The sequence below is a fragment of the Lissotriton vulgaris genome, chromosome 4_1 (genome assembly GCF_964263255.1).
Source record: "Lissotriton vulgaris chromosome 4_1, aLisVul1.2, whole genome shotgun sequence".
Classification (NCBI taxonomy): domain Eukaryota; kingdom Metazoa; phylum Chordata; class Amphibia; order Caudata; family Salamandridae; genus Lissotriton; species Lissotriton vulgaris.
Genome location: NC_141691.1, coordinates 857,996,525 through 858,008,596, shown reverse-complemented (window position 1 = coordinate 858,008,596; position 12,072 = coordinate 857,996,525). Strand labels below are relative to the sequence as shown.

Sequence of the window (12,072 nt, the reverse complement as noted above, 5' to 3'; positions counted from 1 at the left end):
CAACATGTGAAGAGTTAGTAATGACAGATCAAGAAGGGGAGGTAAACCTATGAACACTAATGAGAAGGCCAGCGTATGGCCTAGACTGCACACGCTGAAACTGCAAGGGCGGAAATACATTGCAGACAGAAATGCCTACCCTGCACGCCTACAACTATACTGGATTAATGTAATATGTGTACCTAATGTGTACTCCAGGGAGGAGTGGCAGGAGTTAAGCTATATTAGGCAGATATTTATAATTTCAAATGTGTTCATGCACATGCGTTTAAGTCACACACAACCTATAAATGATGTGATATCCATCCATGTGAAAATCAATAAAATTCATATGAAAAATACACTGCATAACAATGGACAAAACTGTTACCAAGTGAAGGAATCATTAATACCATATTGACTTGAAAAAGTCCACGTTTTTACAGGCTCCTCTTTTAGGCACCAGGACCACCTACATAACTGGAGTGCCATTTGTATAAGGAAAAGTATGGGAACACTAGGTGGTAGGAATGTTTTGGATCCCCAAAGAAATATGAGAAACAACATGTGAGAAGAATGCTTGATATTAGTCAAAGCTTTTCTTTTGCAGGATGTTACTGGTAAGAAAACATAGAGGGATCCACATGACTCACACCATCCAGGACTACCCTGGGTACTTAGTTTTCAGAAATTCTATTCTATTCTATTCGTTTTGGTAGAGCGCGACAGCTGCCCCAGCAATGAGGCGTCCCGGCGCTAAGAACTCAAGATCCTAGCCTGAGCAGGGAGAAACCAAGGCTGGAGAGAGGCTTTACAGGCAAGGGAATAGGAACGTTTTCACTGCTTTCCGGAATGCCGATAGGCTGTCAATGGAGCGAATGTGTTGTGGGAGGTCATTCCACAGTTTGGCTCTGAGGAACCTATAGGAGCGGCCGCCCATGCGGCTGAGTTTTATGCGTGGGACGCATAGGAGGTTTTGGTTGGAAGATCTTAGGTTCCGTGACGGCGCATAGGGAGTGAGAAGGGGTCGAAGCAGAGGAGGGGAGTTGAGTTTGAGGATTTTGAAAGACAGAATGAGGGTCTTGAATTTGATTCTAGAATCAACGGGAAGCCAGTGTAATTTTTTGATGGTCGCTCTGGCGGAGCATCTGCGGGGTAGGCCGACCAGAGTTCTAGCCGCAGAGTTCTGCACGCGTTGGAGCCGCGCTATCTCACATTTGTTGGCACCAAGAAAGAGCACATTAGCGTAGTCCAAGCGTGAGAGGATGGTGGCTTGGATAATGAGTTGGCGGGTTGTAGCGTTGAAAAAGCCTAGTATATGGCTGAGGCTTCTCAGCAAGCCAATGCAGGTGCCGGCAACCTTATTGGTGTGAGACCGAAAGTTGAGTGAGGCATCCATCCAAACACCTAGATTTGGGGTTTGTAGGTCTCCCTAGGTACCAGTTGATTCTGGACCAAAATACCACAGTTACCCACTTCACCAAAATGAATGAATTTAAAAAGTAAAAAAGTTTCCTTGTGCTTTTTTAGGGCTTTCCTGTTGTGGGCAATAGGCATACACACACAATTGGGGTACTGTTGTTATCAGGAGATTTGGAGGAATGCTGGGCGATATGAATTTCATGGATCCCACAGATGCCGCTACTTTTCCTCAAAGAAATTTGAGAAAATCCAGGCGTAAGGTTGGTGTATACAGGTATACAGGTTGAACTTTTTTTTTCATTCTGCACAAGAAAATCTGTGATGTTAGCCAAAGTTTGATGATTGATTACCATGCTGAGTAAGAACACTTTGTGGGATTAATGCAAGTCACACTACACTGTATTCCACTGGGTGAATAGCTTACAGACACTTATGGAGTTGCTAGTTTTGACTGCATGCCAGCCATGCCTGGGCTGAAGTACTACACCTTCCTACATCACCAGAGATACTGAATTGAACGGAAATCCATTGATGTTTTTGGTTGCATTTTGGGGTCTTTCATGTGTGGGAAATAGACTCAGTCACATAAATGGTATATAATGTGTATAAGGAAAAGTTGGGAATGCTGGGTGGTAGTAATACAGAATCCATGATTTTAGCCAAAGCTTGATGTTTGCAGGTCATTGTTGGAAAGAACCCTTAGTGGGACCCAGGAAGGTCATACCACCCAGGACACCCCTGGGTGTCTAGTTCTGAGAAATGTACGGAGTTGGTAGGTTTCTCCCAGGTGCCAACTGAGCCCAGGTCGAAATACCACATCTAGTCACATGGCCAGAATGATTTAATTTAAAAGAAAAATCTTGATGTGTCCTTGATGCCTCTTGAGACCTTTCTGGTTGCAGGTGATATGCCTACCCACAGCAGTGGGGACGTTTTTTAATTATCAGGAGAAGTGGTGAAATGCTGTGTGTTAGGAACTTGGATGTCTTCAAGGATTCCGGTAACCTTCTCTCAAAGAAATGTGAGGCAAATCTGGAATTTTAGACACAGGTTGAACTTTTTAGTTCATTCTGCACAAGAAAATATTGTTGGAATCACGTAAATCATACTACCCTCTACTTGGAGTCTTGTTCTCTAGTTTTCCTGGGTGCCAGCCGAGTCTCGCCCAAAATACTGCAGCACCCCACATCATCACATGAAGTGAGTTTGAAAGAAAATTCTTGATGTTTCCTTGCTGCGATTTGGGACCTTTCCTATCACAGGAGAAAGGTACCCTCATATAAGAACAGTTCCTTGTTTTTACCTTATCAATGATACTTTGAAAACGTAACCTGTAGTTTGAGTCCCTTAAATGAATGAAAATAACAAAGTAACATTTTAATACAGAAAGGGACAAAATATAATCTGACCAGAGTAATTTCTGATTCATGTTTCTCAATGAATTACCTATACACTCAAATTCCAGCATCTCTTAAAAGTGTTACTCCACACTGTTAGTACCAGGGAATCTCATATGAGGTTAATATGTGTGTCACATCAAATAAAAGTACAACTAAAGGTGGGGAAAAACCTGGAGCTCAGTCACTACTGGACGCGAAAAAACAAAGAGTCTGGGTTGCCAATAGTTCAATGCCACATTTATGAACCTACTCCTCCTGGCTCCGGTATCCGAAAATGAACTAAAAGTAATTCATCTGACTTTTATTATCTCCCTATTGGTGGAGTTTGCATCAACATTTTAAAAGGTATATATACTTGATACAAAATTCTTGCATCTGAAGCAGATCTTGTCCAAAATATGAAACCACTTGACTCATTATTACACTCAGGTGTTTATTATTCTAAGCTGGGGGAGGCTTTGTTCTCTAGGACTCATGCTGCTGGCTCCAAAGACAGTGGGTGATACCTCTTGTTGCCTATGAATGACAGGTGACACTTGTTGAGGTAAAAGATTAGGGGCCAGATGTATAAAGGCTTTTGCGACTCGCAAAGGCCGAAATTCGCAGAATTTCGGCCTTTGCGACTCGCAAACGGCCTTTTAGCATGATTTGGAATGTATGAAAAAATCGCAATTTAAGGAACCGCAAAAAATTGCGATTCCTTATTTTGCCATAGCATTTAAGGAATCACAATTTTTGCAATTCCTTAAATGCTATGTATGTAGCAATTTCAATTTGCGAACTTTGGTTTAGAAATCGCAAATTACCACCAACTTGTTGTTGATGGTAATTTGCAAATTCTTTAAAAAAGAAAAAATTGTCATTTGTGATGGTGGCATGTGACGCTAACACATGCCCATAGGGCATGTATGTGCGCCATATGCACACACATGTACATTTCAGGGGTGCAGCAGGGTGTCTTTGAGACACCCCTGCACCCTTGAAATAATTCTCAAATTGCAAATAGCAAATTGCGAATTCGCAATTTGAGAATTACTTCACAATCATACCTATGGGCCTCCTAGCCCATAGGAATGCATTGGAAATTATTTCTTATTTGCGAATTTGCAAAATGCGAATTCGCAAATAAAGAATATTAAGGAATCGCTAATAAATACCGATTTTCTACATACATTCCATTTTGCGAAATCTAAATAGCGATTCGCAAAAAATCGCTATTTAGAATTCGCAAATTGGAATCTTGATACATCTGCCCCTAGGAGAATTAAGGCCAACACACAAAGATATGTCCTTTATCATTGCTTCACGTGTGAGTTTAGCTGTAATATCACAAGATATTTGTCAAGTGTTATGTTTCAAGGGAGTTTAGTCAATGACTAGGATGGATATACTGAGGGCTTGAAAATACACAGAGTCAAACTTTTAGAATATCATCAAGATATGGTCACAAAACTCGTATCTTTTGTATCTAGAAGGAGCGTCTTACCTTATTCTCAATAGATAGAAATGTTATCCTCACATGCACCAGTGTCCTCCTAGGACAAAACATATCTGACAGCTGCTTTTGAGATATCATGTTCATAAAGCTTGACATACTGGTAGCTGTGGAGTTGTATAACTTTTATAAATTTGAAATTCTCTCCGACTCAAGGAACCACATGCCTTGTTAAGAGCTGAGGTTGTCTAATAACGCACACCGCCACAAAGGGCAAATCAATTGTGTTAGGTTTACGATGAAAAACATTAACCAACCTAGGGAGGCCGTCTGTGATTCTGCCTGAATCATGTCCAGCATTAGCTGCTCTAAGGCATATATTAGTATTTTTTTTACCCTTTTCATTGAAGCCTTCTCATCAGCCTGTGTGAAATTATGGAGTGCAAATTGGATATGGGCCTGAAGTAATCTTACTAAAAGGATCTGGTCGACATAAAGCAGTCTTAGTCAGCACTATTAAACTCCACACAATCCTGTGCCAGACAAACGTTCACCTTTTTCCGGTAAAAAGGCCTATTATATCTACAAGGCTTCATTTCAACTACCGTTCCCCATAAAATATTATACACTCAATATTGTTCAATATATTTGTCTCCGGATCTTTTTATATTTCTACAACATTTTGTTGTAGGTAGCTGAAACATTTGTACTCGGAGCTTACAGTTGATATTAATTTTATCCTCTAATTTACTTCTGCAAGAGTAGAACATATACTTATCCATGCAACTTGAGGGTAAGAGAAGAAGAATTTAAGGAGATCTTTTGCTTGCCATTGTGTATCCCTCCTGGCAGGTGTGTAGATTGAACGTAGCCATACCACAGAGAAATGCTAGTGATAAAAGGGGAAATTACTAAAAATTACACTTTTATGAAATTACTGATGATGCTTCTATATTCTTATTCAGGCTATTTACACTTAACCCTATTTTCCCTGGAATTCATGTAAGGAAGAAATGTTTCAATTAATGCCCAGATTTCTAAAAGTTTGGTGCTGGTGAGTTCAAGATATAAAGAAGTCACATATGATGCAAAGTGGAACCAACAGTAGGAACTTTTTTGCTGGATGATGACTTTAGTGGAGTACTAAATGCAACTGGTCACGTAGTGCCAAACCCCTGTTAAGATAAAGCAACTGAACAATCGAGGCAGGAGCTGTGAAATGCAGCTCTACTAAAAATCAATGAAAGCAGTGCATGCCGGCCAACTTACAAATGAATTTCAGTGTGGAGAGGGGGCGTGGCCTTGGTGGAGACGGGGCCTTGTGCAGAGAGCTACCTAAGAGGCACTGTACCCATCACCAAGCCACCCACCAACTCCCAAAAAAATAAAAATGGTCATTAAGGCTGTTTTCAATGTCCTGGAGTATTTTCACACCTCTTAATGGACATCAGCTGTGTACTGCCTCTAAAAACTAGTTGGAAATACACTCTTTACTTTGGTTTTCAGCTAATTTTCCCTGCCACTGTGTGATACATGGTGAGACCATGTGTGTATGCGTGTCTGGTATTGCAACCTGGCTCATGACATGGTCAGTGACATCACTGGTGACATCTCAAATGGCATCAGTGGTGACATTATTCCGTGAGTTTACGTGTTTCGCAAACGTTTCCAAGACTTAAAGATATTTACTAAGCTAAAGTTTTAGTTAAACCACTAATTTTTCTAACATTTCTCATCTGCATGACTGTATCCGAATGGATGTCATGAGTGATGCAATATGTGAGGTCAAAAGCAGTGTATTATGGGGGCCTAAGTAATAGTTAGCTCAGGTAACTATAACTGCTGAATGTCAATGGTTTTCCACGAATGTCATCTGAGCCTAATTATAAAGTCCTTGTAACCTTTGTTTTTTCCAGTGAATTTTTAAGGATTTATTTAATTCTATTTACTAACTAGTGGAGAAAGGGGGACCTCCCACAAGTTCCAAGCAATCCCGCTGTATGGGACTTACTGGAGGTAACAGGAGGGGTTCTTGGCCGCCAAGGACCCTCAGTATCTAAGGGGACGTTATCCCCCAATAAGTAGTGCACCAGTATGCATGTTTGCTGAGTGGTGGAGAAAGGGGGCTTTGTGTCCAATGATCTCTCAGAAATCCTGCGGTGTGAGACTTACTGGAGGGAACAGGAGGGGCTTGTGAACCCCAACGACCCTCGGTATCCAAGAGGATTTCATCCCAAAATGAGTACTGCACAAGGAGGCGTGTTTGCAGAGTCGTGGAGAAATGGGAGGGGTGTCAGATGAGCTTTCAGAAAATCCCGCTGTGTTGCACTTACTGGAGGTAACAGGAGGGGTTGTTGGCCCCTAAAGACCCTCACCATCAAAGGGGACTTCATTCCCCAACCAGAAGTGTGGCAGGAGGCACGTTTGCAGAGTGAGGGAGAAAGAGGGCAGGGCTATTGATGAGCTCTCAGCAATCTCGCTGTGTGGAACTTACTTTGAGGTAACAGGATGGGTTATTGGCCCCCAAAAACCATCAGCCTCTAAGGGGATTTCATCTTCCAAACAGCAGAGTGACAGGAGGCGTGTTTGCAGAGTGTTGTTGGAGAAAGGGGTTGGGGCCTTCTCTGTGTGGGAATTACTGGAGGTAACAGGACGGGTTGTTGGCCCCCACAGACCCTCAGCAACCAAGGGTACTTAGTCCCCACAATCAGTTGTGCGCCAGGGGAACCCTTTGCAGATTGGTTGAGTAAGGAGCATTGCCTTCAACAATTTCCCCGAGGCTGGCCTTTTATTTTTTATTTTATTTTTATTAGGGGGAGGGGCAGCTTGTCATTCCCTACCCCCCACCCCCGCCCCACCAGGGCAATTTCGGCCCTGGGCACTCCATCCCCTGAGGCCTGGCATTTTATTTAAAATACATTTTTTATTTGGTGAGGGGGCCGTGCAACTCCTCTCCCCAGGTTAATTTTGGCCGCAGGGAGCCCATCCCCCAGGGCCATGCCTTTATTGAAAAAGTTTAATACAGGAAGGAGGCTGAGTGGCCCGCTTCCCATGGCCAATTTCTGCCCCGGAGACCCAATCTCCTGGGTCCTGGCCATTACCACATGGGGAGGAGTGCTGTGCGACCTACCTCCCCCAGCCAATTTCAGCCCCGGGTACCCAACCTCCCACATCCCAGCCATTACTAAATTTAGAAGGAAGACTGCTCCTTCTGGGCTGATTTTGACCCCCAGGAACCCATTCCTCCAGCAGAAGTGAGCATCAAACTAGTTTTGAAAATGTTACAAGGTGTCAGCAAACAACGCCAAATATGTTGTCAAAACAAAAAACGCTCTTCCTATGGAAATTAGGTCCGAACTATGACTACCTACTGGCGACACACAGAAACATATATATATAATCAAGATTTTGTCCCACGCTCTCCCCAGGTAATACATTTGACCTGTTCTCTGAAGCAATTTTGGAAGATATTGAGAGAATTTCCAACATACGGAATAGATCCAGAAGAGAGTGAGTGAGAGTGAAGGGTTCCTTATCCTGCAAATGAATGTAACTGTTGTCAATACTTCAGTTCCTTCAGAGGAACTGAAGGTTGTGGCTTTGACTCTGAATTTTGCTCAATAATGCAAATGGATAAAACGTGTAGGTACCTATTGCAGGAAGGATCAACCTCTAGATCCAGATTACTGGGCCTAAAAACTGCATGGCATATTTATGAAACTGGCGCAGTGCAGTGGAGCACGTCCCCTTGCTTCGCTGCACCCTATCAATAGGATAAGGCAGGAATGCCCCATATTTAAGGCGTACAGACTGACTTTTTACCCTACGCTGGTGCACGATGGGCAGCATAGCACCAACACAGGCACCCATGCACCGTAGGGCAAGTTGCATGCGTTGCATACAGGATTGTTTTTGTGCAGGAAGGGAGACCTGCAAGAAAAACAATCCCCTAAGAGGAATTTTCCTTTTTCTTTATGTGCTGCGGAAGAGGAAGTAACGCTGAGAAATAAAGGTATTTCTGCTGGTTATGTAGTTCCTGGGGAGTGACATCTCTTAGACGCATTCCCAGGTTTACAAGGTCTTTAAATTTGGGAATGTATGAAAAACCATGCGGGTTGTGTGGGAACACCCATGCAATACCCATGGAATGCCTTCCAAGGACAGAGGAATGCAACGTAGCGATTTGCTCTCCAGATTTTTAGAGCCTCTCGAAGCCACGCAAAGTGGCTTTGCATGGCTTCAAAAATCTGACTTAAAGTTTGCATCTCAAACCGGGTCATAAATATGGCCCTGTATGTTTTAAAGATATAAACACAGATTTTGCCAGTGCACAAATATTGTTTTTCTTTAATATAAGCTAAACCTCCTGAAGTTAGAAGGTTACTTCAATTAAAATTGAACTGCGTGATTTGTTTATGTACAGGAAGGGATATCTTGCTGTACATAAACGATCCATGGCATGTTGCTTTTTCCATGTGTGCTGCCAGCACAAATAGAAAAAGCAAAAACGAGGAGAAATAATGCATTTTTCCTCGTTTTGCCAACTTAAAACCAGATTTTCCATGGTATTAATTTTGGCGCTGCCTCCTATTTACGCCAGCCTTGTACATAGGGGGCAGCGTCAAAGTGAATCGGTGTTGCGGTGGAACGCCCACTGCAATACCCACTGCCCACCCCTTTCACGCTAACCATAGCGTGAAATGGGGCCTTATTTACAAGGCAGCGTTAAGCCTTGTAAATAAGGCGCAGCCCCTATCGTCATCACAACGTCGATATAAGTGACATTGTGGTGGCGATAGGGCTTGTACATATGCCCCGGAGGAATTTGTTCTTGTTAAATAATTCCTCGATATATGGGGCCATGGAAAAAGGGGGTCAAAAAGATCCAATGTTGGCCCTTCGGTCCTTTATTCATTTTTACTTTTCTGTGCTTAGGGCCCTCTCTTTGATTTGATTCTTTTGTATTTTGTTGGTAATTGTAATGATGTATTTGTGTATTTTTATATATATGTATTCGCTCTGTAATTGTCAAGTAATTCAGCATTTACACTGCCATATGTATATATCTTTTGTTTATTCCCTGAGATGACATCAATAAAAAGAAGTAATTGGAAAACATGTAAAATTAATCCCATTGTCACTTCAAGCGGAGATTAACCTATCATTTAAAAGGAGAAACTCTGATTACATTGACAAACACCCTTTGAGAAGAGTTATTTTTTCAAATGCCTCCTGAGAAGTTACATTTTAATTTCCAAGACTACCAAGAGCCAAATTCAGAGGAAAGTAGAAAACAAATATATTTCACCAATGCTTTCCTTGCAAAACAGAAGCTTACCTGTCCAGCTCTTGCATTTTCACACACAAAAGTTTCATAGTATTTGGCAAACTCCGGTGCGTGGTCATTTATGTCTAAAATCCTGATGAAAACGGAAACTGAACTGCTCTGTTTAGGGTTACCTGATAAAAAACATAAAACATATCGGAATTGAGATCATGTCAAAAACACTTCCTTTGCAAACGAAAAAAAGAAACTATCGTGTCCACTTATCATGTCACTTTACATGCAGACCGCAGACGCGTGCAGTTATCTTTAAGCTAATGAGGGGAGGTTATGCCAGAATACTAGGCAACGTCACACCGCGCGCAGTGGTCAGGTTGTGCTTCCTGTAACACTCAACAGGGAATTCGTTGTTGTCTCATGTCACTGTTTTGAGCCATGTGTAAATGAAACGTATACTTCGTATTGATGTCAGTGCCTCACCAAAGCAGTGTATATCAGCCGAACACATCTTTTTTGGCAGTAGCAATATACATAGATGATTTATATTTAAAAAAAATGCAGCTGTGAGCTAAATTCGTGCGGGGGTAATTTTTTATGAACATAACTTGTTTTCTGTAATGCATGGTACTTTTAATTGGCTTCATAGAGTTATATTTTTCACATGTTAATTGGTTGGCACACATGTAGCTATAAGGTGAGGGTCTCAATGGAAGTCCCAGACATATGGAGAAGTTCATACATGTAATAATCCCTTCAATTAACCCGTATTAGCAAAGCTAAACTCTTAACGTACTGAGATAAGGTCTGATTTTTTATAGCATGAAAAACATGAAGTATGGTGTGTATGAATATTTCTGTAAATAATGTAATAAGTTAAAAAAGTTATTTTGTCATCAATTAAATTCTCGAGAATATGCGGAGTAGTGGATGTAGTGTCAGGGGCGGCCTTAGGCATGTGCAAGCTGTGCACTTGCACAGGGCCACCAAACCCCAGGGGCCACCACACCAATTTATATCCTTAATATAATAATCCTCTAAGGATGGATACACATTTGCGTGGCGGCCCCTGGCAGGGGTTTGGCAGCCTCCGGCTCTGTGCCACTTCCAAACACCCTGACCCTCCCCCCCCTTAACTGGCCTCCTCGCTCCGCCCCATCCGGACCCCCTCTTCTGGGGACCCCTACCTACGCTCCCTGCCCAGGGCCACCAGGAGCCTACAGCCGCCCCTGGTAGTGTCCTGATGGACACGTTCTAGTGTTCCAGCATGTACAAGTTAACCAGCCAATCCTCGGGGGCTAGCCCTTACAACCACCACCCACATCCATCCAACACAGGCTTCACCAGTCAGGTGAGCCTGCCAATAAAAGGGCCCAAGTTCACATGCTCGGGGGGCTAGATACTTTACCATATACCAGCCAAGGGTCCAAGACCCTACAGCAGAATAGACATATGGCACTCTTGGACCCACGATGACATTATTAACTTAGGGGTAGGGAAAGGACAAACTGTGAAAACTACATAAAGTAAAGAAAGCTTCCTGGGCTCCATTTAATTATTACTGCTTCCTGCATTACCTTTGAGGTCAGGTGTAGCAAGGCCAGCCCCAAGGGAACCGATGTTCATGAACCTGGGTACTTTTTTATATAAACTGCTGCTTTTTCGATAGGGCCAGAATATAACTAAGTATCTCCTCCTAATGATTGTGACAAAAAATAAAATGTTCTGATTCCTCCTCATCATTAAGCACTGAAATAGGACTATTGAATCAAATCAGGGCATAGAACTACTGCCACTGTTCAAGGTGACAAAATGTGCTATTACCAGAAATATGCAACCAATTTCCTGAATGTAATTGTTTTAGTCCCAAAAAAGGTCTCGAGTACCTATTTCCAGAGCGTATGTCTCTGCAGAGTGAATTATTGTGTAACTGCACTAGTTTGTATATTTGTGGCTTATGGTATACCTTTGCTACTAGACTGCAGCACTCGCAGGCCGAATAATCAACATGTCAGCTAGAGCAGTGCATGGTTCTGTTTTTGAGACACTAAACTTTCCAAAGTACCCATATTTCGAGGTAGTGCATGAGCTGGCGCAAGGTTCTCCTCTGCGCCTCTGCACATGTTCCTGATACAGCCAAAGTTGAAAAGGAAATGTAGAGTATTTCTTTTAAGCTCCATAGCACTACCTGTCGTGAGAATTCAGAGCATTGAGTCAATTGATATACATCTCTCCTTTGCAAGTCATTCCTCCAATTTTTTATCTGAGTGTAAAGTGCAGTTTACTGCAATAAAATTAAATAACCAATAAAAACTATAACCAAAGTATGTCAGGGAGGCGTGCGCGGGTGTCCCCTAAATCAAGCAGAATTAGAACCTAAACTTTTACTTATTTTTTTGTTTGTTTTTTAATTAAATATATAGCATCCGAAGTGATTAACTAAGCAAAATAACAGAAGATTGAATTAGCACCTAAGACACGCATAAGTAATAAAAAAAAATTGTGGAGCAGAAAGCATTAATTGTGAGAGCTAAAAGTATGTTTCGAGAGGGGTG

At 42.1% G+C, this 12,072-nt stretch overlaps 1 protein-coding gene across 1 annotated transcript in view; it reads right to left on the bottom strand.

Annotated features, from left to right (window-relative positions):
- Positions 1-12,072, bottom strand: part of LOC147722670 (cadherin-9-like) — a 976,253-nt gene that overhangs the window by 67,377 nt on the left and 896,804 nt on the right. The window contains exon 9 of the mRNA XM_086965167.1: positions 9,575-9,696. Within this exon, the coding sequence (XP_086821293.1) occupies positions 9,575-9,696 (122 nt within the window). The remainder of the gene's footprint in view (positions 1-9,574; positions 9,697-12,072) is intronic.